Genomic DNA, 25,835 nt, shown 5'->3' with positions numbered 1-25,835 from the left:
TCCTTTTTAATGTTCATGTTTAAGTCTGTGTTGAAGCCTCTGAAGTTTCTCCCTGGGTTTAATCATACTGCTGATTTAAGTAGCTCACACTCATCTTCCTCAGCCGTGAATCCCTTCCTTTTCAGAGCAGAGAGCTAAAAAAAAAAAGATCATTCTGTTTTTGATCAGCTTTGGAGACTACCAGTTTTTCTAAAATCTCTCCCATTTTTAAAGGAAAACGCCAACCGAAATATGCTATTTAAATCAAGTTGAAAATAAATGTTTCTTGGTTAATTCATGTCTGCTGTACCTGTTGTCAAATTAAATAGTCTTTACTCCTCCACTTGGTCCACTGTGATGTCAGTCCTACTCTCCAGGCTCAAGATTTGGATCAATAGGAGCACTGATTGTGTTGTGTTCTGCTCCTGAAACCTATTAGATGCTTTTTATCGACTTCTGGAGCAATGTCCTCCCCAAAAACAGCTCCCCTAACAGCCAGGGTGCAAACAATGCTCTGCGAAACAGAAAGATCCTATTCTGTTCGAGTGATCTTTTCTTCTGGCTTCTATGCTTGCTTCCTTCACTCCTCTCCTTCCTCCCTTCATTCCAATTTTCTGGTTGTTGTCAGAAATTCATAGTGAACTTTTGTATTATAATATCAATATAAATGAACATAAATAACTGTGAATTCTGTAAAGTTGAGTCTGTAAAACTGTGGAATATTTGACAAATTATGTAGGAAATCTTAATTTCTGGTGGATTGTGTCTATTGATTGATTCTTCTGTCGTCTGTTAGTTATAATATTTTAATATATATTTAAGCAAATCTTCTTTTGGAGGGAAAAAATTGCCGTTTTGTACGACCAGTCACGTCTTCCTCAGCTTCTTTCTTCAGGTCTGAATAGTTTAATCACAGCCAGTTTAGCAGGACACACTGAGATTATCAGTATTACTGGCTGGATGTCCTTTAGACGGTCTGAATAATCTGTGGTCCTGATTGCCCGGTATGAATTCAGAGCACGTTTTGTCCAGTGGGGAGTCTGTGGCCTTTCTCTGGATAAGTGAAGGAGGGAAAGAGAAGCATTTGAAAGAAAATAGTGTAGTGATAGAAGAATGGTCAAGTTTCTGGTGATTTTTCCCTTTGTCATTTTGTTCTTTTGTTATGTATGCACATTTTGTACCAACCAGACACAATATGAGTTGGCAAAGAGGCGACTAGACCTAGAGCCACAATTAACTGCAATTTGCACAAAACAACCTAGTTTACACAAGTATGGAGTGAATATCTTAAAATATGTTCTGATTTTCAATTTTTGTTTGGTTATTCTATTCAGTTGGTACCACAGAGTTATCCCCACTGCATCACCCAGTTTATCAAATCTTTTTAGTTTACGGAAAAAAGTAACATTTTTATGTTAATGTCGGTCCAAAAACTCTTCTTGTCTGTTTCTCCATCACTGGTAGCACTGCTTAATCTTTTTTTCTGTCCAGCAGCACCTTGAAGAAAATTATATTTTAAAAAGAAACATGGAAACCATCCTTTATGGAAATTAGCACATCTGATAGAAAGACATTCATGCTTGCATTGAGGTGTTTCTTTAAGCTCCAGTGTCATAAACCATATATTTTCTTTTTAAAATCCACAACACACAAAAAATGGTTTGTTGTCTCTCCACAGTACCCAAAATTAAAAAGATATATCCCTCTAAATGCAGAAACTGCCCAGTAGAAAATAAAAATCTGAATGCTCCCCAGGAAATTATGTAAAGTATATCTCTCTCCATGGAGCTGCTTAGCAGTTCATCTCCAGACGTTATAATGCAGTCATCCAAACTCTGTAAAAGTGCTATTATCCACTGAGCTTCCCACAATGCTGAGCAGGAAAGGCTGCACTCAGAGGCTGCTTGGAGATGATCGTTATGACGTCAGCGGAGTGTCGGGTATTAATAGAACAAAGATATCGCATCCTGATGTGAGCTGGAGTGCTATAGTTATTTCAAAATAGTTCTGTTTTATTTATTTGACACTCCTCCGTTTCATCAATCATTATAATATAAATTAAACAGGACAAATTACTGCATAAAGTTGTGATTCCACCTGTATCCTGACACTCATGCTCTACAGCAGGGATGTCCAACTCCAGGCCTCCAAGGTCAGTGTTTTGCCACTTTTTGGTGCCTCCAATACACCTGAATCAAGGACTGAAATGACCTAATTATGTCAATAAGGTGTGCTGACAGAGACACAGCTTGTTGCAGGGACATCGGCCGTGCAGATTGGAGATTGACACCTGTGTCTACAGTTTTCACACTGACGGATTGGACAGTTACACGCCTTATTTACATCTGCAGTCTCTGCATGGAAAACAAGTCCTCAGGTTCGACCTCTCCTCTTTCCTGTTTGTGCTGAGCAAGTCTGAGCATGAAAGGATTAACCTGAGGCACATATTGAAGAGTCAGCCTTGTGGATACTGAGGCGTCACAATTTGTCCCTGATACAGCAGCTGCAGCGAATGTTTTGATTCTTTTAACAGATGAGATTTTGTTGCTGACCTTATCAATGTGCAGCCTGCAAGGTGTACTTGCAGTTCTTGCAGACTACTTACTGGCCAGTTTGCGCGAGATTACTCCATAAAGACTTATTTGTTGGACTGCAGGTCAGTGAAATTAGCTAACAGGGCAGTAAAACAAACGAGGTCCGCTCCTTCTTGGCAGGCGTTTTGATATGAGTGTTAGCTCCGGCTACCAGGAGTTAGCTGCTTTGCTCCTCCGTCTCATATTGCTGACCTCTCTGCATCATAGACATTGATTTATGGATCTTTTCTGCATTATCCACCACACTGTCTCCAAGGTGATATTTCATGTAACCAAAGACCAGCTTGACCATAACTCATTACATCCTAATCAGTCCGGTCCTCATGTATGGTTAGGTCTCATTTAAGTGCTCCCCTTTCAACACTAAGGAGAATATCACTCGGTGATGGCCGACCTTTTCTTGCAATGCTGCGTATCGGAATCAATACTAACTCACCAGCAAAGTCTTTTCTCAGGGAATATTAGTCTTGGCTACATTTAACCTTTGATAAAAGCAGTCTGTTTGGGATTAAAAACAGATGATTAGGTTAGAGACTTCTAAACTAGATTATTCTTTGAGAGGTTGCATGGTTTTCCTCAAAGTCCTCCTAAGAGTTTTTTTAATGGTCACTGTTCCCGTTATTGGCAGTAACAGCTATGCTTGTGTTCTGTTCTACAGGGGAGCAACGTGATGGAGGACCAAGACTTGAGGGAGATTGGAATCACAGATCCGAGCCACAGGAAGAAGATCCTGCATGCAGCACGCTCCTTACCAAAGGTGACAAAATCCTCACCCCAACTTCATTCGTTATTTGAGAATAATGAAACTCCATGCTAATGGAAGGTGCACATTTTTCCTTGACACTAAAGCACCTAGCAGATTTGAGAAATATTTATCATAGCTTTGCACTTTAATTAAACTCACATGTGAATTTTTAGTAATACTTATATTTTCTGTAACTGCTATACATGTGCAATAGCACGGTCTCAATCAATCAAAATACAAATACATATTATTTGAATCTAAAATTTCTGCATAAATCATTGAAATCAAGGGGTATTTTACATCAGCTTTTTATCTCAAATGTTTTCCATTTAATTTATTAATGAGTTTATTATGCAAAGCATCTGCTGACATGAATTTAGGAGCCAACACCTTTTTAAAAAAAGAAGATGTTTAGCTTTGAATTGTTAGTTTCCAGTTGCCACTGATGTTCCGTCACTGTTGACGCTGAATGAACTAATTCTCACACTGCTTTAGCATTTTTAGTTTTTTCCAAAATGTTTGTTGTTCTATTACAAAGTGCCATTTACACTTGTGAACATTAATTAGGCATTCCACATTAAACTAGTGACATCAGTTGATAGTAATTGGAGACAATAATTAATTACTTCTTTGGTTCATTGGCATCATCATTCTCCTGAATCCCCCTTCCACAGGTGAAAGCCTTGGGATGTGACGGTAGCAGCTCCCTCTCTGCCTGGCTGGAGAATCTGGGTCTGCACGAGTACCTGCCCAACTTCCTAGCCAGCGGCTACCGCAGTCTGGATTGTGTGAAAAACCTTTGGGAGCTGGAAATCGTCAATGTGAGTCACATTGACGCAGGTAGACTGTGTGGAGTATCAGACGGTGAAATTAGTTTCCAAGAAAGTCACACAGAAGTCAGGTTGTCAGTTTAAATTCTGAAGATGAACACTCAGACGTAGAGAGGATGTTTCAAATTCATTTCTAGGAGGTGACAAGATTTCCTTTTGGAGGAGAGGGGGGACGCTTGTAGGTTCAACTTCTGAGAGAAGCAGTCATGTCTTTGTTTTGCAACAATATGTGTGGATTATTCTTGTAGACTTCCAACAAACTGTTTCATAGTTAGTACTTAGATGACGCCATAGATGACTTTTTAAAGAGTGATGTTTTTCTAAAGTTTTCCTATGTTCTTTTGTGTCTTCAGTAGATAATGTCCCACCTTTTTTTCTCCGCAGGTGCTTAAGATTACTTTGCTTGGTCACAGGAAACGCATCATAGCCTCCTTAGCTGAAAGGCCTTATGAGGAGCCTCCTGTCAAACCTCCTCGGTTGTCTCAAATCAGGGTGAGAACATGCAAATGTTTCAATATACAGCTATGGAAAATATCTGGACGACTCCAATACAATACAAAACTTATCATAAATCACTCTATTGTACCAGCATAATCATGCAACTTCATCATTGTGGGATTTTTTTCAAGTAATACTTTTGATTACAGTGTCTACGTATTTTTAATTAGTAATCTGTTACTTTTTGTTTCATGAACATGTTGAGATATTCTGAGTTTTTTTTAATTAAAGTCTCATAAAATGTACCAGAAAAAAAAAATGTAATCAATTGCCGCTGGTTCTTTCAGCTTGATAATGATCCAAAACTCATGGCCAAATCAACACAGAAATAGTCCGCAAGAGCCAAAATCAATATTCTTCCACAGTCTCGCAACCGAAATCCTGTAGAAAAACTGTAGGGAGAGCTAGGAAATGAGAAAATAAGACAGAACCCTGGATTTATTCAGATGATGCTGGATTTAAAGAAATCAGTACCAACAGCTGGGATGCTAATATTTTGTAGTCTTTGCAAACTGGATTTTTTCACTGACTTTATGCACCCAAATTAAAGTTTTATGCTACTGAGATAAAATATATGTATATCTATTGGGGCTTTTTAAGCAACTTTACAAGTGATGAAAGCAAAGTTATCTGCATCAGTATGCATGTTACAAAAAAATGCTAAGTGCTGAGTGATAAACTTTGTGTGACCTTTTCTCTGCAGTGTCAGGACCTGCCAGGATCCCAGACCTCGTCTCCTCTCAGTCACGTGGAACCCTACAGCGGCCGCTCCATGGACCCACTGCTGCCTGCAGCAGAGCCGGGCAGGAAAAAAGCACCAGAAACAGATTATGATGTCGCCCAAAGATATCAAAGTGGAAGGCAAAAGCCTCAGGTGTGACCTGATGTCACTGGGATGTGGTGCGTATGGTTGCCATCTTCCAGGCTTCTGTGTTGATTTATTCTATTGTTTTTGTCATCTCAGGAGCGATATGAAGAAATTCATCAGGAGCCTCGACTGACCTTACGACCTCCGAGTCTAGCAGCATATGCCCCCGTCCAGAACTGGCACCACCAGCCTGAGAAACTTATCTTTGAATTTTGCGCCTATGAAGCTAGCGTACGCGAATAACTTTCTCATTTTGACTTCTTGATTGCTGCTTTTGTGATAAATGATAAAGTAATCTTGTGTCTCCTGCTCATTTGTAGTATCTTGGTTCTATGCTGATTAAAGATCTGAGGGGTATTGAATCCACGCAGGATGCTTGTGCCAAAATGCGGGTATGTAATAAGTCTTTCCAACACCGGGAGACAATACAGAAATGTATATGCACTATCAGCCAATAATAAATCAGCTTTGTGTGTTTATGTGCCTGTGCTTGCCTTTTCTCTAGAGATCCACAGAACAAATGAGAAAAATTCCAACTATTGTTCTGTCGATCACTTACAAGGGCGTGAAGTTTATAGATGCAGCGAACAAGGTAGCTAAAATTCACAATGAGGCACATGAGGCATTTCAGGTCTTGTACTGGTTGTATTTCTTTTATGAATATCATGAATATGTATTCCTTTTGCTGTAGAACATCATTGCAGAGCATGAGATCCGTAACATATCATGTGCAGCCCAGGATCCAGAAGACCTGTGTACGTTTGCCTACATCACTAAAGACCTGCAGACCAGCCACCATTACTGCCATGTCTTCAGCACAATAGATGTGGTACGTTAACACACTGATTTGTATCTTGATCCATTTCTGAAGGTTAATGCATATAGACTGTTTTTTTAATTAAACACGACTGAAGGAAAATAGAACCTGAATAATTAGGTCATTTTCTGGATGTGACCTAATCAGCTCCTCTCATGTTTGTGGAGTAATTACTGTATTGACAGCAAAACCCAATTTCAGGAAAGCGAATGTCAGCAATAGTTGTTTCTCCAAGGTAATTGTTGATGCATTTCTGCTTTGGGATTTGTGATAACGCATCTAATAGCTGCCAGTACTCCCAGCTTTTATATGTGATTGAGTAAGTAGGTGTGTTGATTGGTTCCATTTGACAGCTGCTTTCCCTTCAGAAAAAGGTCTTCATCTTTATTAGATAAATACTGAAATTATGTAATTTTTTGTTTTGTTTTATACACTCTAGGTCATATTTAAATAATTGTTAAAGGCTCAACATTTTATTACACCATTATGAAATAAATTATTTAATTTGCATTTGTCGGGGAGTAATGATAACATCATCAAACTCAGTGGATATTATTAATTTTGCTTGAGGTTGAAAACAATAAAATGTCTTTGTATTTAGTTAGAGTTTAGTAGTAGACATTATGCACTAATAAGCTTAAAGTCGTAATGAATATGAAACTGGTTGACTGCTTTTAGCTTGAAATGTTACTCCTTATTTAGTAGGTTTTTATTGTTACATTTTGAGCTACACTACTGTAAAAAATGAAAAAGAGGATTCAGTTAGTAAAATAGAAACCAACTCTTTGATTTTGTCTCTTTGCTTAGAGCCTGACCTATGAGATTATCCTGACGCTGGGCCAGGCCTTTGAGGTGGCCTATCAGTTGGCTCTGCAGGCCCAGAGGACCAAACAGCATCAGGGTCTCCCTGCAGGAAGCAGCTCAGACGTCAATGAATCCAAGTCCAGTCGACCTGTGCCCAGACCGCGAGGGAGTGTTCGGAAGTCAGGGGTGAGTGGGACAAAAAAACTGATTCCAGGTGCACATACACTGAAGAGGTGTTCCTTCTTTTTCAAATACATATGCAATCGTAAATATTTTGTGCATCAAACACTCTGATCAGTTTAGATCAGTTTACAGAGTTCCCCCTTAGTGTAGTGTTTCAGCCCTTCAGACTTTGCCTGTTTTATACTGTTCAGATCTGTCCTTCAACTCTCTACTTTCTGTGTAACTCAGAAAAATCTCTGGCTTAAGTTTCTATAACTGTTGCACAGGCACCACCTACAGGTCTCTCCTGTAGCTGCATCCAGCCTGTCCATCTTGTTCCATGTCTCAGTATTTTTTTCTATTATTTACCTTTTCTGCCCCCTAGTGAACATCTAACAGTAAGACAATCTATCTGGACTATACCAAACATATTACCCACCACATGTATACTTTTGTTATTAGATGCTATTATATGTGCAGAAGACTTAATATTACAACATTTTAAATTAAGCTCAAAGGTTCCTGCAGCATTGGGAAAGGTAGCGAAACAACAGCCACGATTGAGAACACAACAATTCAAAAGAGCCAGTCATAGTCATTTACAGGGTGGAGTTTCTCAGAGAGACGCCATGTTGCATAATGACAGAAGACTGGCTGTTTGATTGCAATTGATTTGAAGTTTCAGCATACTTATCCAGGGTTTAAGATGAGGAGCTGTTGCCAATTGAAAATAAAGGCGGATCTGAATTAGTCAAAACAAGTTAAATAAGTCGAGTGGATTTAGATGATGACTATGAAACTTATTTCACTGAGATTGTGTTTGACTGACCAAACCAAAGTACTGCTTGATTGTGAAATGAACAGAGAATAATTTGCGGTTTTCAGTTTTCCATGTGTGATTGTTTCATCAGATTATATTCAACAATGCTTTATTGTTCCCAGATGAAAATTAAACAAAATAAGAGATGAGTTATAGTGTCATCTGTGGTGACATTATAAATTATAGTGTCACCACAGAACACCGAATTCACCATCCCCACATTGAAACATGGCGGTGGCAGGATCATGCAGAGGGCATGCTTTTCTTTAGCCAAGACAGAAAAGCTGTACAATGAAAGAAAACATGATGGAAAGTTAAGATGTATATGTTTCTCTAGCAACAGGACATTTATTCTAAACATACAACACAATTTTCAATGAAAGGAAAAATGTACATTCCTTCAATAGAAATCCACAACAGATTATGTGATTATTCACTTCAACATGTTAACACACTTTTATACGGACAGATTCAGTTGTGAAGTGAAGGCTGTAATGTTTTCTCTCCTCTGTGCTCACAGGGAGACATACTGGACCAAGAAGGGGAGTCACAGCCTCACACTGGTGCCACATGGCTCGTGGATCCAAAGGAATCTAAACGCTCAATCAGCACTAAGTATGAGACCACCATTTTCTAAATGGACCCCTGTTCTCCTCCTCGTCCTCCTCCTCCTGGGCCTGGCTGTTCCTGCTTCCCTCCTCCTGTGTGCCTTTCACTGTGACTCAGCCCTTTCCTTTGCGCTGGACGTCCACTTCCCCTCACCTCCTGACAACACAGCCTGTGATAGCTAACCAGCCTCTGTTGCTCCTTCTCCAAGTTGACCCTTCACCACTTCTAAACACTGCATTGATTGTTATCGCAATCACTCAACAAGTCTGCCACTAACATTTTTCCTTTAACTCACCTCTTCCCTTTCTTTCCCCTTCGACTGCAAATGTACTGTTTTCCTCTCGGTGATGAGCTCTTTCTTTTCCGCTACATCAGGCGACGGCCTCTTTGAAGCTTTTTCACTCTGATCTTTCATCTCTTGACTTCTCTGAGTGCTGAGAAAAATCTGAGAACTCACCCGCTGCGTTCATCCCATTCCTGGATGGATGTTTCCGGAAGAAAACTGTGGATCTGCTCTCCTAACTCTATGCATCCATCAGGCTTTAGCAGGCTGCTCCTCGTTAGTGGGAGTGCTGTTTACTACTATTAGCTGCTTGCTTAAAGCCACACGGAGGTCTTGTAGCACTGTGAGGAACTTATTTCGAGGGGATTTGTTCTTAGAAAGAGGACATGACACAGCAAAACGTCCAAATTAACGTGCCTTGCAGAAGTGTTGATCTCCATGCAATTTTTTTCACATTTTATTAATTTGAAAAAACAAACTTCAATGCTTTTTTATTGTCCATTTATTTGTGCATAACTGATGTAGCATAATCTTCATTTTTTTCTAATTAAAATCTGAAAAGAGTTGCATGTACTTGTATTAAGATTTTATATTGTAGATTGGATGAACTCCATCTATAAACTTTTCTTTGAAATGCCATTTGCTGTGTCCCCTATATTGCTTTTAAGTAGGACTTTATGTATGAAAGTTATCTATTTAACATCATCCTCCCACCTGAGCTTTCTATCTCTCCAACTCCTCCAGAGTTACAACTGGCTTCCTGTCACTTCAGGTCAGCTTTAGCAAGCTTTCCTGTACTTCCCAAATAAAACCTTCCCCATGGCATGATGCGAGTCGAGTAAAAGTCTATAAAAAGGCTTTGGACATTGAGGTTTCAAAATGACAACATTTTAAACTTGTGTGAATACTTTTGCAAGGTGCTGTACATTTGGACTGTTATGCTCTAATTTGTCCAATCAGAGCAAAAGGGTGCAGCCAGATGATTTTTCTACAGTGAACTGTAATTAAGCACTTTTTCCCTTTTTTGGTATAACAATAACAGCCTTTCCTCTGTGTAGCTCTCCCTTCTTTTCTTCTTTTCACAACAAATGCCTTCAGTATTCATCCTGTCTACATTGCCTTTCTGTAATATTGCCAGTGATACTTGTTAAATACATAATTGCTGCTGGGAGAAAAAAAAGAGTTAAACATTACATAAAGGGAGGAACAGTTTGTGTGAACATGTGTTTTCTCTTTTCACTCCATTACTCCATTTTAATCATCTTACATTGTGTGCATGTGTCTGCGTGTCCCTCCCTCATCTCTTAGCTGAATGTTGCTGCTCCTCCCATTAAGCGAGGCGGGACGGGAATGAACCCTGTTGCATGATGGCGATGAGCTGGCAGTTTTTTGTGTTTTTGATCAAAAAGTGATGAGCAGCAGCTCATCGTATCATCAGTCCGATCATGCTCGCAAGCACACGCCGACCCGGACACAAAGATGAGACTCCACTCTTTTTCGTCTGACCTCTCCACACATCTTCCTGCCCATCAGAGTGTGGCAGCGTCTCGACTCTCCATGCATTCACAAGCTGTAGCCTCCCTCACAGAGACTTGGTGTTCACTGTTTGAGAAAACATACCTGCGTGCTCCGTTGCAAAAAGCTGTAGTGAGAGGAGAAGTGGCAGTAGTGAGAATATTGATCTTTTTTATTATTATTTGAGAGAGAGAGGGACCTCACACTGTATGCTCAGACTACCCTTTGTGTTCAGATTCTGGAGCTTCTCTCCATAACCATCGGCCTAGTATATCCCTGCTTGGGAGAAACATTTTAACCAACACTACAAAGACTATCTCTCAATGAAATCCCACTTTTATTTGATTTGATTCTTATTTTGTTGGTTTTATTCATTTTATGGAACTGCTAGTGTCCTAATGCTGGAACCGGATCATGACTGGTGCCCTCTCCTTTTTCCTTCCCCCATTGTTTAATTTAATCCCACCAAGATTATTCACCGAAACCTGCCATGCAGGCTGGTACGACTTTATTTTTTAAGCTGCAGAACAGAACAATAGGGTACAACATGTTTGTCCAGGTAACTCCCTGTACGTTCACTGTTAATGGTACTATTGGGTGCATCAGTGTGAGTCTGGGTACTTAACGGTTTAACTGTTGTATGTGTGACGACACACTGGTGTGCCCTCTTCAGCATCCCGGTGTGGGCACCTTTAGCCATCAGCCTGATCCAGTGCTGCTTTTGCACATTGCCAAGGATCAGGAGACATTTTTTGGAACTAATCTGATATGTGGAGAATGGAAATGTACATGATTCTAGAGCAGTCTGTATTTTGATACTTGAATGATTTTGGCTTTTATAGTTATCTATATAAATGTGTATGTATGTGTATATGTATGTATGTATGTACGTATATAATTTTTGATGTTTTTGTCAAAGCAAAGGAGTATGTCTTATAAACGAAAACATATCGTGAATAAATATCCTGTGATTTAAAAAGAAAAAAGGCTGAGGAATTGACTCAGAGGGACCTCAATTCATAAAAAAAGATTGTAAATAATCTTGGGCTTCCAGTCTTTTTATAATTATTTTTCATAATTGTAAAACTAATAAATGTTGGGATTAGAATAACTTCCTTTGTTGAATCTTTTTTTATTTTTATTTTATGTTCCTGTAAGCTCTTATACTGCCATCATCTGTGCAGCCTAATATTGTAGAGATTCATAGATACAGTAGAATGTCTGTTTTCTGTAATCTTATTATACATAATGATGTATTACAAGCCCATATTTTTTGTAATTTTACTTTATCGAAATCTTTTTTTCATCCTGAGTACAGATATCAGCTTAGACTGATCATGTTTTGAGCCACTGTTTGGTCAGAACTACATACCTTCTTTCTCAACAGAATAAACCCAGCATATTGGTTAAACATATATTGGATAACCCAACAATTTTTTCTGTGTAGACATGGTTTGGCCATATGAATGTGTTCAGGTTGATCGGGTAACTCTGCCTCCAACAACTTATTACAGTCTCTCTGTCATTCCTGAAGCAAACGACAAACAACCAAAGCATTAGTACAAGGTTTATTATGTTATTTTCCAGTTTCGTTCTAATTACTTTAATGTGTTATGAATATGCTCAAGCTGAAAGCATTTCTGTTTGCTTACCCTACATGTTTATTTTTATCAGCTGTAAATAATTTCAAATATTTAAGCTGTCATTCCAATCTTTGATAAAGAAATGAGTCAACAGGAGAAAATTACTGCAGCAAAGAAATTACTTCATCTGAGAACTATGAAGCTTTTCTACAATTAATTTTGTTGAAGTGTAACTGCGTGAGAGCAAAAGCATCATTGTTTGCTAAAGTTTCTGCCACTTTCTGCCCAAGAGTGACCAGTTTATATCCATCTTATCTAAAGTGGCCTGCTTGTGAAGTTATGTAGCTGTGAACTTGGCAGGTGAAGGACCTGATTATTCTGTCAAATGATGTTAACAATGCTTCTTTATTCTGAGAAGTAAAATGTAGTGCCATTGGCCTGCAATAAAAAACTCGAGGGGAAAAAGTCAGAGGACGGTGGTGATTTCAATTTACACAATCACTAACATGTGGTGCTATTCCTGGAAAAATAAACCCACTGACAGGTACTTCTGCTTTTGGAATAAGGTCTTAAATAAGGTCCTATTTAAGACCCTCTGATACTCAACCAGCTAAAACTGACGTGTAATGACAGGAATGTGATGATGTCATTTGAAGTGTAGTGCAAGCTAAGCCTTGCAAAAATAATACCTGGCCTGGTGAGACTGTTTTGGCTGCAACATTTGGCTCATAGGGTCAAAATTTAGCTTTGATGAAATCATAGATCTCATGTCATGTTTCAATGCTTCATGCTAATGATGATGTAATGTGGAACACTTTGTATCAATTGAGCTTTTTTAAATGCCAGAGACACTCTGAGAGTTTTCACTGACCGTGTCCGTCCCTTTATGACCAGAGTGTACCCAGTCTCTTATTACTGCCTCCATCAGGATAATGCACAAAGGCACAAAGCTTAAATCAGGTCAAACTGGTTTCTTGAGTTTACTATTCCTATGGCTTCCTCAGTCAACAGTTCCATGTTCAACAAAGCATCTTTGGAATAAGATGGAAATGGACGTTCATCTGACAACACAATAATAATTGTCTGATGCTATAATGTCGAAGAGGACCAAAAATCCTAAACATCTAAAGAAATTTATGATACCTTGTTAAATCTCTGTCAAGAGGAATTAAGGTAGATCTGATGGCACAATGGGGTTCAACACTCGTCCACAAAGTGGCCAGTGAATTTATGTTTTAATGGTGCATCAGTGACAAATTTTCTACAAAATAAAAGGCAACATTTTCTACAAAGCATGATAGCCACATTAAAAAAAAAAAAAAACGGGTTTTATTTAGAATTTGTTGTTTGCTTTTACTCCATTGATGAACTGGTACTTTGGACATCTTTGTCTGGCTAGACACCGATTTATTTTGTTTTTCATCAAATTTTTTTACAGCAGGTGTAGTTGACACCAATGAATTTATTCAATCAACAAATTTGGTCCAAAGATAAATATCAAAATAATAATTCTATTAATGATCTCGGTAAACCATCCTAGCTGTGATCAACAACAAAAAAAGTTAACATTCAGTGTGTCAAATTTGTATTGCTTTATATTTCTGTAATGTAAGATACAAAATACAATAAATTTAAATAATTAGCAGGAAGGACATCCTTTTTGAAGAGCCCAAACACAATGACACAACCACAAAACGGTTTGCCTGCTGTCATATGTTCGTAAAATTCACTTTCTGTGTTTATTGACATGAATAAAAATATGCGTACATCTGATTTCACGTAAATACATTTGGGCAATTTTGGGTGGCGCTCATTTGCCTGCCGCTGCTGTCGCCTGGGAAACGGCTCAGGGGAGCCGTGCTCTGATTGGTCCCTCCCTACCATAATACCGGAAGTTGATGCCTAACCTGCCTGTTCTCCTTCAGGTGGTTTGACACCTGTACGGTCAGCACCTTGCGCAGTTTGCGCAGGAACGGACCCCAGCGGTACGAGGTTTTATGTCTGCTATGGACTGAGAGTGGACAGACAGCTTTGTGTGGGTCTGTGAGGACAAAGAGAACCGAAGTTGCTGCGGAATTCAAAACTTTCTGTGCGCCCGCAGGTAAGTTATTGGGAAATTTCTCCTGATGTGACGCGTTTCTTTTATTTGCGAATGAGCTTGAAGAAAAAGAACGCTTACCTTATTAAAAACCACCAGTACTTACGCATGAGTTAATAAAAAATGGACTTCTGTGTGGGAGCTGTTTTAATCAAACTCTCGGTACAGATGTGGGTTACATCATCATTTTTCGTTGGGAGACTTTGAAAGCTAAAACAGCTCTGCTTTTCACGTAACTTTCGTCATGGTGCGTCGATATCACTTGGTTTTATTAAAGTTTTTTGTGCTTTTGTGAATACTGATTGAAGAACAAGTGCTAATATTTGCCTATTGAAGTTAATAAAAGCTCTTCGGCGCGAATGGCTGCCAAGATAAACATTAAATGAACCATTTCTATTCACTCCTGCAGGCTTAGGCTCCTCACTGCGGTGCTGCCCCTGACCTTTTGTATGGGCTACAGTGAACCATTAACCAGTTTAAGCAGACCTTCTGCCATTGAAAACATACCTAACATTTTTTGGACCTTTCGTGCACTACCACGCTCGCAGTTTTGCCTGTTGTAGACTATAATTTATGGTACTGGGGGGTTTAACAAGTCTAGCTCACATTATGTACTGATGAAAACTGCTGATTATCCAATTTTAGTCAAATTAGATGGAGGTTTTTTTTTTTTTTTTTGCTGCAGGAGAACTGAAACCCAGTCACATCAGAGTCCTTGGTAGAATCAGATTTGTCTCGGAGCCAAGGAAGCAAGTAAAGTGACATTCCTGATACCTTTAGGTCTGACTCAGGTGTGGGTGCCACTGTTGCACTGCAGGTTTCTTGTCCTGTTCTGCCCTGGAAGGTGTTGTCCCAGTTGTTCTGTCCTGCATTTTCTGATCTGAATGTCCTAATGGGAGGGACAGTAATTAGCAGCTATTGAAGCTTTCACACAGAGACCGATATGTGTTTAGTCAACCCCCTCATGTTTTCAGAAAACATTTCTTAATGTGGGTGTTTTTTGAAGATCAGGTTTTTCCCCAGGTGCCTATTAGCTAGCCAAGACTTCCAGTATATGAAAAGCCATTCTGGTGTCCTGCAGTGTTTTAGTTTGATTTGCAAGTAAAATGACATGCTTTGCAAATTAGTTTCTAGTATCTCATAAAATAAGGTACTTCCCTGTGGATCAAGCACTTCCTATTCATTCAGTAACGATATAATCTTTGTTAGAATTTGTCCACATAGAGTGAACTTTATTTTTCTAACTTGTATTCCTTGTAAATTTTGATTATTATGGACTACAGATTATAAAAACACAATTCAGGGTCTTGGAAAAATTTATAAAAGCTAAATAAAAAATACTATTTTAAACAAAAATGTCAGACTTCTAAAATGTACCTCCATTTCTTTGCACTGTGTATTTGGGTGGACCTCATTTTGCATAAATTACTGCAACAATGCAGAATGGCATGGAAGGAATTAGCCTGTGGGTCTGCTGGGTGTAGAGGAAGTCCAGGTTGCTTTGATTTCAGCCTTCAGATGCCTCTGTTGTCTTTGGTTCAGAAATACCTTATCTCAATGACCGGAGCATCCCATGTATTTTATACGTCCTTGGTGGGTTTGGAAGGACTTGATCCACTTTGTGAATCTCTTCTGAAAAATGTTCGCAGATTTACACTAGAACTCTCAGAAGACTGCTGTTATCCCTGCACTTGGTGTATCTTCTGCTCCACCCAACTTTCTATTGATCTGAATGGCTTCAGCAGTCAAAGATTCATATTTTCTACATTTTAGTTTCAGAAGACAAGATTTTTACATTTCATATTTCAAAGAAATTAGTACAATCTCATAAAAGCGGAGAAACAGACTGGAATAAAAGTTTGTCCTAAATAAGTTGTGCATTGAGTTGTGCAACATACTTGTGTCTGAAGCCCATTGACTGCATTTTTTCAGCTGAACAGTTTTTTTGTTTTGTTTTGTTTTCAAAAAAAGAGTTCCAAAACAACATTTTGAACCATCTGATTGATGTTTCGCAGTGAATCACTTTGCATCTGACTTCTATAACGTCTTGAAGTTATAATGGGTCCAGATGGTGATCAAGAAAAGCATGTAAAGGATGCACTGTATGTGAATGGAAATGAGATGGTTTTGGGGATGTATAGGGATCTGACAATTGTGTTTTAGTGAATTTTTACTTTTATTTATGTATGGTTATTGTCTGTTGTACTGCAGTCTTTTCCCTGCTTTCAAGACAAATTTCTCCTATGAGAGCCTAATAAATGATCTTATCTTGCATTTATGCCATGCAAACTTGTGGAAAACAAAGAATGTGTGCAATCTTTTTTTTTTCTGCTGGTTCAATGTAGTTACTCAAATATTCTGAGATAAGAAAACAATAAAAGGCATTTTTGCTGTACTTTGGCAAGCACTGCTTGAAACTTGTGTGCAGGAGAAACAATGTCATTTACAGTACATCATATTCTATTTATTTGTTGACTATACTGTTGTTTTTACTGGTGCAATTAAAGTGAAAACTCAAGTAAATCTGTAAGTTTATAACTTTTAGCTTCTTTTCTGGGCCAATTTTTTTTATTTATATATATTTTTTTTACATCCCGGTAGCCTTTTAGTAAATCAGGAATGGGTGTATTGTTTTTGTCAGGCATGCCTTCCTCGTGACTGGTCTGTCAACACCAAGTAGTTGCTTGAAATGACATCAAGTAAGCAGAGAAACATTCTGCAACACCATAGAGCACATCAGTTGTCTTTGCATAAATTATACATGATGCACAGTCCATTATTTTATGTCTCGTCATAGAGTTTTTCATTATTCTTTGTCCCTTCTCTAGTAGTCAAAAAATATTTGAATTATGATTGTGTTTAATTGTGTCCTCTTCAGCATGTCCAATTTCAAGTTTTCTTGAGAAGAGGGGGAAAAAAAGTTCAAGAGTAGGGTTTAAGAATTTCACTTGAGACCAAGTTTGTGATCTAAATGCACAATTGTATTCATTTACTTTACAGAAAAATTTATTTCACATGTGAACATCAATTTAGTTACAATTGAAGATCATTATTTACTCATCACTTGAAGTGTTTGCATTTCATGGTAACTAACTATCTTGTTAATGTTTTATTTAAATGCAAACGCTGCTTTCCATGCAAATGTTTTCTACCTCAGCTATTATTTTTATTTAATGATCTCATTAGCATAAGGAGATACATTTCAAGACAGTTGTTACATTATGAAGATTGTTGAGCTGTCAGTAGTATTGTTGTGGCATTTATCACTTTGATGAAAACGTGCCTTTAAATGTACTAATCTGCTGGCTATATTTAGCCTCTCGTCCCAAGTTTATGATTATTTAAGAGATGCAATTTAAAAGAGATATTCAGTTAAACTGTATAGAAATACTCGAAACCACGGTTTATTGCCATCTTGCGTTAACTAAATTTCCCTTTATTTAGCACAGTAAGAGTTGCCTAAAGTACCTTTATTTGCTAAAAATGTGCAAATAGTGAGTCCAGTAGTTTACTGGAATTTTGACACATTGCTCCTGAATAGGACTCGCGTCACAGCTTTTTCATCTCTGTCCACACATTTCCTTTTGGACCAATGTCAAGGCATTGTTATTGCCACTCCAAATGATTGACCTTGTGTTTTAAACCAGTTTGTAACTGATTTGGTAGTATACATCCTTATCCATTTGAAAGACAGATTTACACTATTTTAATCAAATACAAAGTAGACTTGACGGAGTGCACAATTTTCTTTAGTTTTCTCTTGATGTAACACAAACAAGCAGAACTAAATCTTTAGCAAGCAGAGAAATTTGTGGTGACCTGGAAGTTTCTTAAACACTTATTTGTTGCCTTCTTCATACGTTCTCTTCTTGACTTTACAGATTCTGTCCTAGAGAGGCTTCAAGGGAGATTTACACAAGCAAGACTGGATAGTGACACATAGGTCCAGCACTAACGCGTGTCTTTGTGCAATGTCGAAGAGTGGCACATGGCCAGGCAATGTTGCCACGGAGTCATTGAGTAACATGGACAGTGCAGGGAGCTGTGACAGTGTAATCAGCACAAACTCTGCCTGGGTGAGTGGCATTGTAAGTCTCCTTATGTCTTTCATCTGATTTTTGTGAGATTATCTCATTCTTTAAGGTCGGTTGGCAAAATAAAGAGAAGAATAATTGGTTGCAAAGACGTATTTCAGCAAATTTACAGACTTAATGAAAACGTTTCTTTATAAGTAGTTGTACAAAGTGCGTCCTTTTAAAATGAGCCAGGAGGAAACACTAAAGGGCATGAGTCATTAGTTTTACAGGTTTTCTAATTCAATTGATTTTAGGCATTTGACTTATAATAGTTCTTATTACTAAAAGACATTGAGAGGAAAAAGGAAAACAAGCACAAGGCAGCCAAAAACACAACCTAAAGATACCAAAGCGCGATCACATTTCATTTGTCACACTAGTCAAATGCCATTAGTTTGTCTGCAGTACTCTCTCAGCAACATGCCCTTTGACCCAAAAAAAGTCACTTCAAACCTACATTACACGAGTGGATTTAACAGAAGTATGAAAACTGACATTTGTATTTAAATTTTCCTCTTTGGCCATGACTCAGAAAAAAAATGCCATTCAAGCAAGTTACCAGTAAAGGAACCTGAACGATGTTTTGCTCAACATGAGCACTAACCTCAGTGATTTGGCTGTTGACTCCATCTTAGATCTGTCTGCATTCCAGCCATAGCATACATTGTGCTCTTCCCTCAGCTTTGGCTTATTGGTTCCCTTGTATCCAAAATTCCAGTTGTTTCTTAAATCATTTGCAACGGAAGGCCCATTGTTGGAGGATGAGGAGAAATCTGCCCTTTCTACTTTCTAAGGAGCTCATCCGCATTTCCTACGTGGATCATTTTCTAGCAAAAACTGCTGTAGCCACATGTCCATTAAAACAACACATTCCTGTCCTGTTTTGAGTATTGTCAAAAGCATGACAGGCTTCAAGGAGGAGGACACGTCATTATGGTTGTCTGATACTCCTGTTTTAGATCTTACTCAAAAAGCTATTTTGTGTAAGAAATGTTGAAAGAATAATGGCATTTTATGTATTTTTGACTTTGAAATGACTTCACCATACTTAGGCTTTTTATTGTTTTGCAGAGTGAGGACAGTATGGAGTACCTATCTGCTGAAGAGAAGGCATGCCTGATGTTTCTGGAGGAAACGATCGAAGCACTGGAAGTGCAGGAAGACAGTGGCTTATCAAATGACGAGCCAGACATCTGGTCAAAGACGGAGCCACAAGATCAGATAAGAAGTAATGATATACTCTGCCAAATACTTTTTGGGTGATTTCTACAATAGTTGAATGCAACATGCACTGTCAGGATGAATGACAGTGAATGAAATGTTAACAATACTTTTGTTTCTCTTAGACGTTCCCACTGAAATGCTCAAATCAGGAAGTCTCAGGATAGCAGATTCTCCACCTGCTGGATTAACCACACAGTGGGAAACTAAGCATCACACTGCAAATCAAAACTCTGGTTACACAATCTTATCGTCACCAGCAGACAAAACAATTGACGTTTCAAAGTTAAATGGAGATCCTGTGCTTGAGAATGTCACAAAATTTGGAGATGCCTCAGAGAAAGATCTGGATATAATCCCTCCACCCACAGACTTCAGAGATGAACCAGAACTGGACTTGCTACCAGAGGCCATGACGGTGGTCCTGCCACCAGCAGACATGACCGTGGAGGCCATGACGGTGGTCCTGCCACCAGCAGACATGACCGTGGAGGCCATGACGGTGGTCTCGCCACCGGATACTAGGACTGTGGTCTCACCACCGGATACCATGACCATGGTCCCGCCACCGGATACCATGACAGTGGTCCCGCCACCGGATACCATGACTGTGGTCCCGCCACCGGATACCATGACTGTGGTCCCGCCACCGGATACCATGCCCGCCACCGGATACCATGACTGTGGTCCCGCCACCGGATACCATGACTGTGGTCCCGCCACCGGATACCATGACCGTGGTCCCGCCATCATCGAATGTCTTCACAAAGCAAAAACAAACTGTTGATGTGGAGCAGATGCGCTTGAGAGCCTCTGTGAAGAAATCTGGTTTAGATTCTTCTGCTTCTGAGGATTCTTCTAGCAAAGCCTCAGAAGTTTCTTCAATTTTACCCCAAATGATTCCCCCTTCAGAGCCCAGAAGCCCACCTGCTGTGGCCCCAAAACCTAAGAAGCTGCCTTCAAACATTATTTTAAAGTCACCGAAGACATCAAGACCTGTGCCTCATGGAAACCCAGAGCATTCGGTACCCTCCCACAGTGATCAGATGTTGTTGAACCCTCAGAAGGTTCGAATGGAGGCCCTCAAAAAGCTTGGACTGCTTAAAGATAACAAGGAGGAATCAAGTCGTGCTGTAAGCCCAAAGCAGCCCCTAAAATCTCCTGCATACAAATGGTCACCAGCGAGCCCCTCTCCTCCAGTCAGTGCTGCTGCTCCTCACATACCCCCTGTAAAACAATCTCTTACCCCAGTCAGTAGTCCCCAACAAGCCTTTGTACCCCAACAGTCTGTGTTGGCTGCTGTTGTGTCACCATCAGCTTCTTCAGCATCTCCTCCCATTGAGGACGCTGATATCCTCCCAGCACCTGCAGCTTTCAGCGATGGAGTTGTGCCTTCAGGTGATGAACTTCCTGCTGACACAGAGGCTCCTTTCAGTACCCTTCCTAACACATCGCCACCAAAGGTGATCAGTATGAAATCGGCAACCTTGGAGCGATCTGGTTTGGGTCTGTCCAATCAGAGCTTATTGGAGATAGCTGGGGACGAGCAAGACCTAAAGCACCTGCGCAACATTCGACCAAGGCCTGCCTCTCTGGGGACTGGGAAAGACTTTTCTCACACTAAAGATGAGGGTTTGGTGGCAAGCGGAACATCAGAATCCCAGAAGCCCCAACCTTCACAGGCATTCCACCGCAGAGAGTCTTCTAAACTGCCTCGATCTCAAGGCATCAGCGTGGTAATCTGTCCTCGCGCAGAGAACGAAGAGGATCGGCGCCAGGCCCTGAAGAAGCTGGGACTGCTCAGAGACTAACTTCCAAATGTACCTTTATATATTGTAAAAAGACTGATGCACATCATAAAATGCTGAAGGAGTGCCTTAGCCACATTCTTACGCTTCTGTTTTCCACAGAATATCATGTGGTTGACTGGACACAAAGTATCTGTTTCCTTTGACCATATAATAGCTCAAATCAAAATGTCAAAATGAGTGTATTTCACAGAACTGCAATGAAAACACTTTTTCACATAACTCATGTGATCAACAACTGAATGTTACTGGTAGAAAACATGAAGACAGGAAGTTTTAAAATGATTTTTTGCGTGAAAAAAAAACATATTCACATGTGATTTTAATTGCTTGTCTTATTTAACGGAAACACCGCAATCATGTAATTGTTTTCTTGACATTCGGAATGTCAACGTTTTACACTCATTTATAATGGAAACGGAGCTTGTGTTTCTCTTCTCTTACATCAGACTCCTGGTAGCTATAATGTCTTTGATATTATTTACCTTTTAGAGTCTGTAATATGTTTTTTTTGTTTGTTTTTGTCTGCTGATTTGTTTGACTTAATCCCACCAGGTGCTGCTGACTGTTTCAACCCTTCACCATTTCATACTTTTGCAGTTTTGGTCATTTTGTGCTTAACCTTTTTGGGTGCTAATAGGAGAAATCTCCCACAAGCTTTTTTCTCACAGGCCATTTGTGAATTTGTTCCCACCTAGGGGATGTTTCTTTACCACTGTGATTTTCAATGCTTCAGAATAAGGTTTTATCTAATCCACTTGTAGTCAACTGTGTTTAAACATGATAATGAGACTTTGACCAGGAGGTCTTTCACAGTTGTTTTGGACTAGTCATAATCTCATACATCATTTGGCCTGAACAGGAAGCAGAATTACAGTCAGTTAAGTAGGAAATTGAAGGCAATTTTTTTTTTAAAAATAACGTAGATTATACGAGGTTTAATATTTTACAAAAAGCTGAATATTTGTATATATGGAAGAAATTATTTGTCTCATGGGGATAAAAATAGGCAAACTGACCAGAGTCTGTTCTGTTTTTCAGACTTTTTTTCTATTTATTGTTAACTGTATCCTGTTGACTTTCTCAACTATTTTTTTGTTTTCATTAAATATAGAACAATATAAAGCACTTTCTACTTGTGTTGAAGCTTCTATTTCTGTGCCTTTAAAAATGCAGTACATGACCAAAATCTGAAACATCTGCATGGTTTGGCTCATACGTTAAAAACATAACTCTACACTTCAGCTACTGCAATGTGGAGTCAGTCTGGGAGCTGCAGGTATCAATGCATTTATCAGAAGATAATATAACCTGTTTTTAATTATTAATTAACCTGTTATTGTTCACAATGATGTCATCCCCGTGTGTTGCATCAAAGCAGACGCTGACGCACAGATTCAGGTTTGATTTCTCCACTTCTGTGTGTGGGTGGAAAAACAGGTGCAACGTGTTTTTCAGCCCTGATGGAGCACAGTTACTACAATCACTCGACTGAGGAACTTGAGATCAGCTGTAAGCTTTTAAGTACAATTAGTTTTGCTCTTTTATTCTCTTTTCAGTTCACTGCTTGCATTGAAAATGAAACTAAAAATGTGAAATTTAATGCATACTATTTGCATTATGTATATCATATTTAGTTTTCAGATCTGGAATTGTAGAATTGTTATTATTCATGCCTTTTTTGAATTGAAATTTTGTTACTTTACAGTCACTAATTTCAGGGAATTTTCTTGGGACTCTGTCATAGAGTAGCAAGTCACTGTGAAATGAAGGCATTAAAGCAGTTTGATATTTCATCATGGGGATGACATAAAAAGACAGATATACATGGTTTTCCACCACAAGACAGCCAAAGAGTTGCTCTTTTATTTGATCTTTTTGTAATTTTTCCATAACGATCATATTTTGGTATTGCACATGTAAGAATATGTGGTTCCAACAGATTCTCCTTGAGAATCACCTGAGCTACACATTTCTGCAGTACCTCCAGAGTTAACCAGAGAAGCTTAGCTGCTTCATGATACCTCTGTTCATTCATTTTGTCTAACAAACTAATAAACCTTAATTGGATTTACTGTGATTGATTATTTTAAACAAAGCTGAACTCCATCCACCAATTCAGCGTCTTTTTAAAGATTCTATTTAGAGGCCTTGGAGTCAAAAGCACAAAACACAAATATGCATAACACTTTCCAAAATTTGATTTGGACATATATTGAAAAGTGTGCATTCTTTACCTTCTATTTCAATATGTTGTGTTTCTCTTTTATATCTCACACAATCCGATTAATATAGATTGATTTTATTAATTGTCTGGAGGCAAAATGTGACAAGGTTCCAGGGATATGGGGCTGAATCACATATTCAGTCTTTCTTTTCTTGACTTCATTTAGCACTTTCTACAGATGTGAGGACATATATTAATTACCAACCCAGTTTGTTTATTGTGAGAACAGTGCAACTCATTTAACTGCATAAGTTGGCATACCAGTAAGGTTGTGGTGCATCGATGAGCCTTACACCATACACCATTTTTATTTTTGTCACTGTTGTTGTTGTTCTGATCACATCTGAGATATTTTCTGAGCCTAACTTTGTATCCAGCCCCTCATTTGCAACACTTGTTGACAGAATATTTTCATATGTTGATGTGTTTATTTTTATACACCTTGCACAAAAGGGGAACTGTGTGGGGGAGCAAACACCTGCCAACTAAAAAGGGAATTTAAATGTTATTAGCAAATAAAACACAGGTGTATTTGGTTTTATTTTATGCACTGCAGTCAAATGTAGAAAAAAAGGCATGCATTTGCAGTTTACTTTTTTTTTTTTTTTTTTTAGATTTTGTACAGGAAAGAAACCAGAAAGAGAAAGCAACTCAATGTCGGCAAACAAACACCAGAGGCTTTGTGCTGCTCTGTGGCATGTTGCTGTGTGAGTCGACTCTCTCTTCTGACAGATGACCTTCTGAGGAGGAGTGCGTGACAGCTCTAGTCACTTTACCTGTTACCTTCACAGGCCTCGTCTATCAGGTGCTCTGAATAACATACCACCATAGCTTGCAACCACAATATGCAGCACTCCTACTATAAACAGTTTGCAAAGGTGACACATCCTGAGAGACAAAATGAAAGCTGAATAATTTGATGGTTGGCAAGGATTAACTTTCCATCATGTCAAACTTGGTTGACAGTCAGGGTTATTGATTTAAAACAACAACAAAAAAATTTAAATAGTGTATTTCAAAGAGGATCAGTCAAAGAGCATAAAATCTGCAGTTGAAAGTGAAAGAACAGTTGTGTTCATCATGTGACCCCAGCTTTAAAATATGGCAGACCACAGTAGAGACACCTCAGAGAACTTTAGACTCTGCAGAGTCTAGTGTGAAATTAATACTACAGCCTGACAATGAAACATTAAAAACTGCCTGTAACTAAGTTATATATGATATTCATTCATTTCCTTTCTGTGGAATAATAAAAGCTGTTTTAGAAGGGCCCACAGTGTTTCACTTGTGACTTTATTTTCCACTAGAGGGCAGTCTGGATTCATCAACAAAAATTTCTAGCTGTTGGAATCACATGTTGAATACACGAATATTTTACATTTATATAAACCCTTCAAGTTTTATAAATACCATATTAGTATATAGTAAGTACTCTTCTTCTGCTCTTCTGGGATTTTTGTGAAATGCAGTCCTTTTACATTCTGTTGCTTTAAAGAAATAATAATCCATGATTCCATGATTGTTTTTCTTTTCTCTTAAGTGCTGAAATTACAGGGGGATAGGCTACAAAAGTAAATGTTATAGAAAAATTATGGAAATAATGTATAATTTTACTACTAACTGTAATTTGAAACCAAAAAGCACTGAATTGTGTTCTCTAATTCTGCTTCCGATGCATTTTTTGTTCAATGTTTTTGGTTTGATATATGATTATTGTGTTTTGAAGGATTCTTACAAAGTAAAGAGTATTTGGCATTTGTTGATTGTCTTATCTATATCATAATTTAGTCATTTGTAATTCATTAAACCCAAAAAGGAATTTGGCATTCATTTGCTTGTTTCAAACTACATATTCAAGTCTGTTTGAAGCTCAGGAGTTGAAAAATTCACAGTAGCGGATAGTCTGGGAAAACATTTGTATTCCTTTTGTTCTGGTTAAAAGCTCAGCTAAGACATGAACCCTTATGTCTTTAACAGCAGGTTTTTTGTGTTTTTTTACCTTTTGAAAACAGAATTTCTTTGTCTTGTTCTGTGAAAAGGAAGTGATTCAGATTTGTGAATCAAAGCAGAGAATAACATGAGGACTAAGTGTGGGCGATTTGTGGGAACTTCAATCCCCATGAGCCCTAAGCTTGGCGATCCATCAGTGGGTTAATGAATTTTTGCGGTTTGATGAAAGTTAAGTGTCGTTTTCTGTCTTTCAGATAAGCTGAAACTCTTTGAGACTCCTTGGAAACATTTCCCTTGTGACAGGAGCCAGAGGAGGCTTTCATAGCTGCTGGAATATCTGGCTAGACG

General features: G+C 38.7%; 2 protein-coding genes across 7 annotated transcripts in view; both read left to right on the top strand.

Annotated features, from left to right (window-relative positions):
* LOC129370307 (ankyrin repeat and SAM domain-containing protein 1A-like) overlaps positions 1-11,939 on the top strand; it is a 64,877-nt gene extending 52,938 nt beyond the window's left edge. For 5 of the 6 annotated variants that reach the window (XM_055046209.1, XM_055046208.1, XM_055046207.1 and 2 more), the window contains 10 exons: positions 3,232-3,330; positions 3,993-4,139; positions 4,533-4,640; positions 5,350-5,520; positions 5,611-5,745; positions 5,835-5,906; positions 6,020-6,106; positions 6,206-6,343; positions 7,139-7,321; positions 8,638-11,939. In XM_055046209.1, coding sequence (XP_054902184.1) covers positions 3,232-3,330; positions 3,993-4,139; positions 4,533-4,640; positions 5,350-5,520; positions 5,611-5,745; positions 5,835-5,906; positions 6,020-6,106; positions 6,206-6,343; positions 7,139-7,321; positions 8,638-8,754 — 1,257 coding nt within the window. In that variant the 3' untranslated portion in view covers positions 8,755-11,939. The remainder of the gene's footprint in view (positions 1-3,231; positions 3,331-3,992; positions 4,140-4,532; positions 4,641-5,349; positions 5,521-5,610; positions 5,746-5,834; positions 5,907-6,019; positions 6,107-6,205; positions 6,344-7,138; positions 7,322-8,637) is intronic. The other variant, XM_055046206.1, reaches the window with a different exon arrangement.
* A 2,102-nt stretch (positions 11,940-14,041) lies between these two features.
* LOC129370313 (specifically androgen-regulated gene protein) lies at positions 14,042-22,443 on the top strand. The gene is made up of 5 exons (XM_055046215.1): positions 14,042-14,208; positions 18,087-18,293; positions 19,353-19,509; positions 19,628-20,114; positions 20,173-22,443. Exons 2-5 carry the CDS (start codon positions 18,177-18,179, stop codon positions 21,311-21,313), a joined length of 1,902 nt encoding a protein of 633 aa, XP_054902190.1. The 5' UTR covers positions 14,042-14,208; positions 18,087-18,176; the 3' UTR covers positions 21,314-22,443.
* Positions 22,444-25,835: the final 3,392 nt, after the last annotated feature.

This window comes from Poeciliopsis prolifica, unplaced genomic scaffold, assembly GCF_027474105.1.
Source record: "Poeciliopsis prolifica strain line A6 unplaced genomic scaffold, Auburn_PproV2 SCAFFOLD023, whole genome shotgun sequence".
Lineage (NCBI taxonomy): Eukaryota > Metazoa > Chordata > Actinopteri > Cyprinodontiformes > Poeciliidae > Poeciliopsis > Poeciliopsis prolifica.
Note: the sequence above shows the minus strand (reverse complement) of the source record. Positions and strands in the feature narration are given on the sequence as shown.

Excerpts from the sequence above, each read along its gene's own strand:
- LOC129370313 (XM_055046215.1), top strand. The coding sequence starts at position 18,177 with ATGTCGAAGAGTGGCACATGGCCAGGCAATGTTGCCACGGAGTCATTG. Across the intron at positions 18,294-19,352 it reads CTGCCTGGGTGAGTGGCATT|AGTGAGGACAGTATGGAGTA; the intron begins GTAAGTCTCCTT and ends ATTGTTTTGCAG. Across the intron at positions 19,510-19,627 it reads GCCACAAGATCAGATAAGAA|ACGTTCCCACTGAAATGCTC; the intron begins GTAATGATATAC and ends TGTTTCTCTTAG.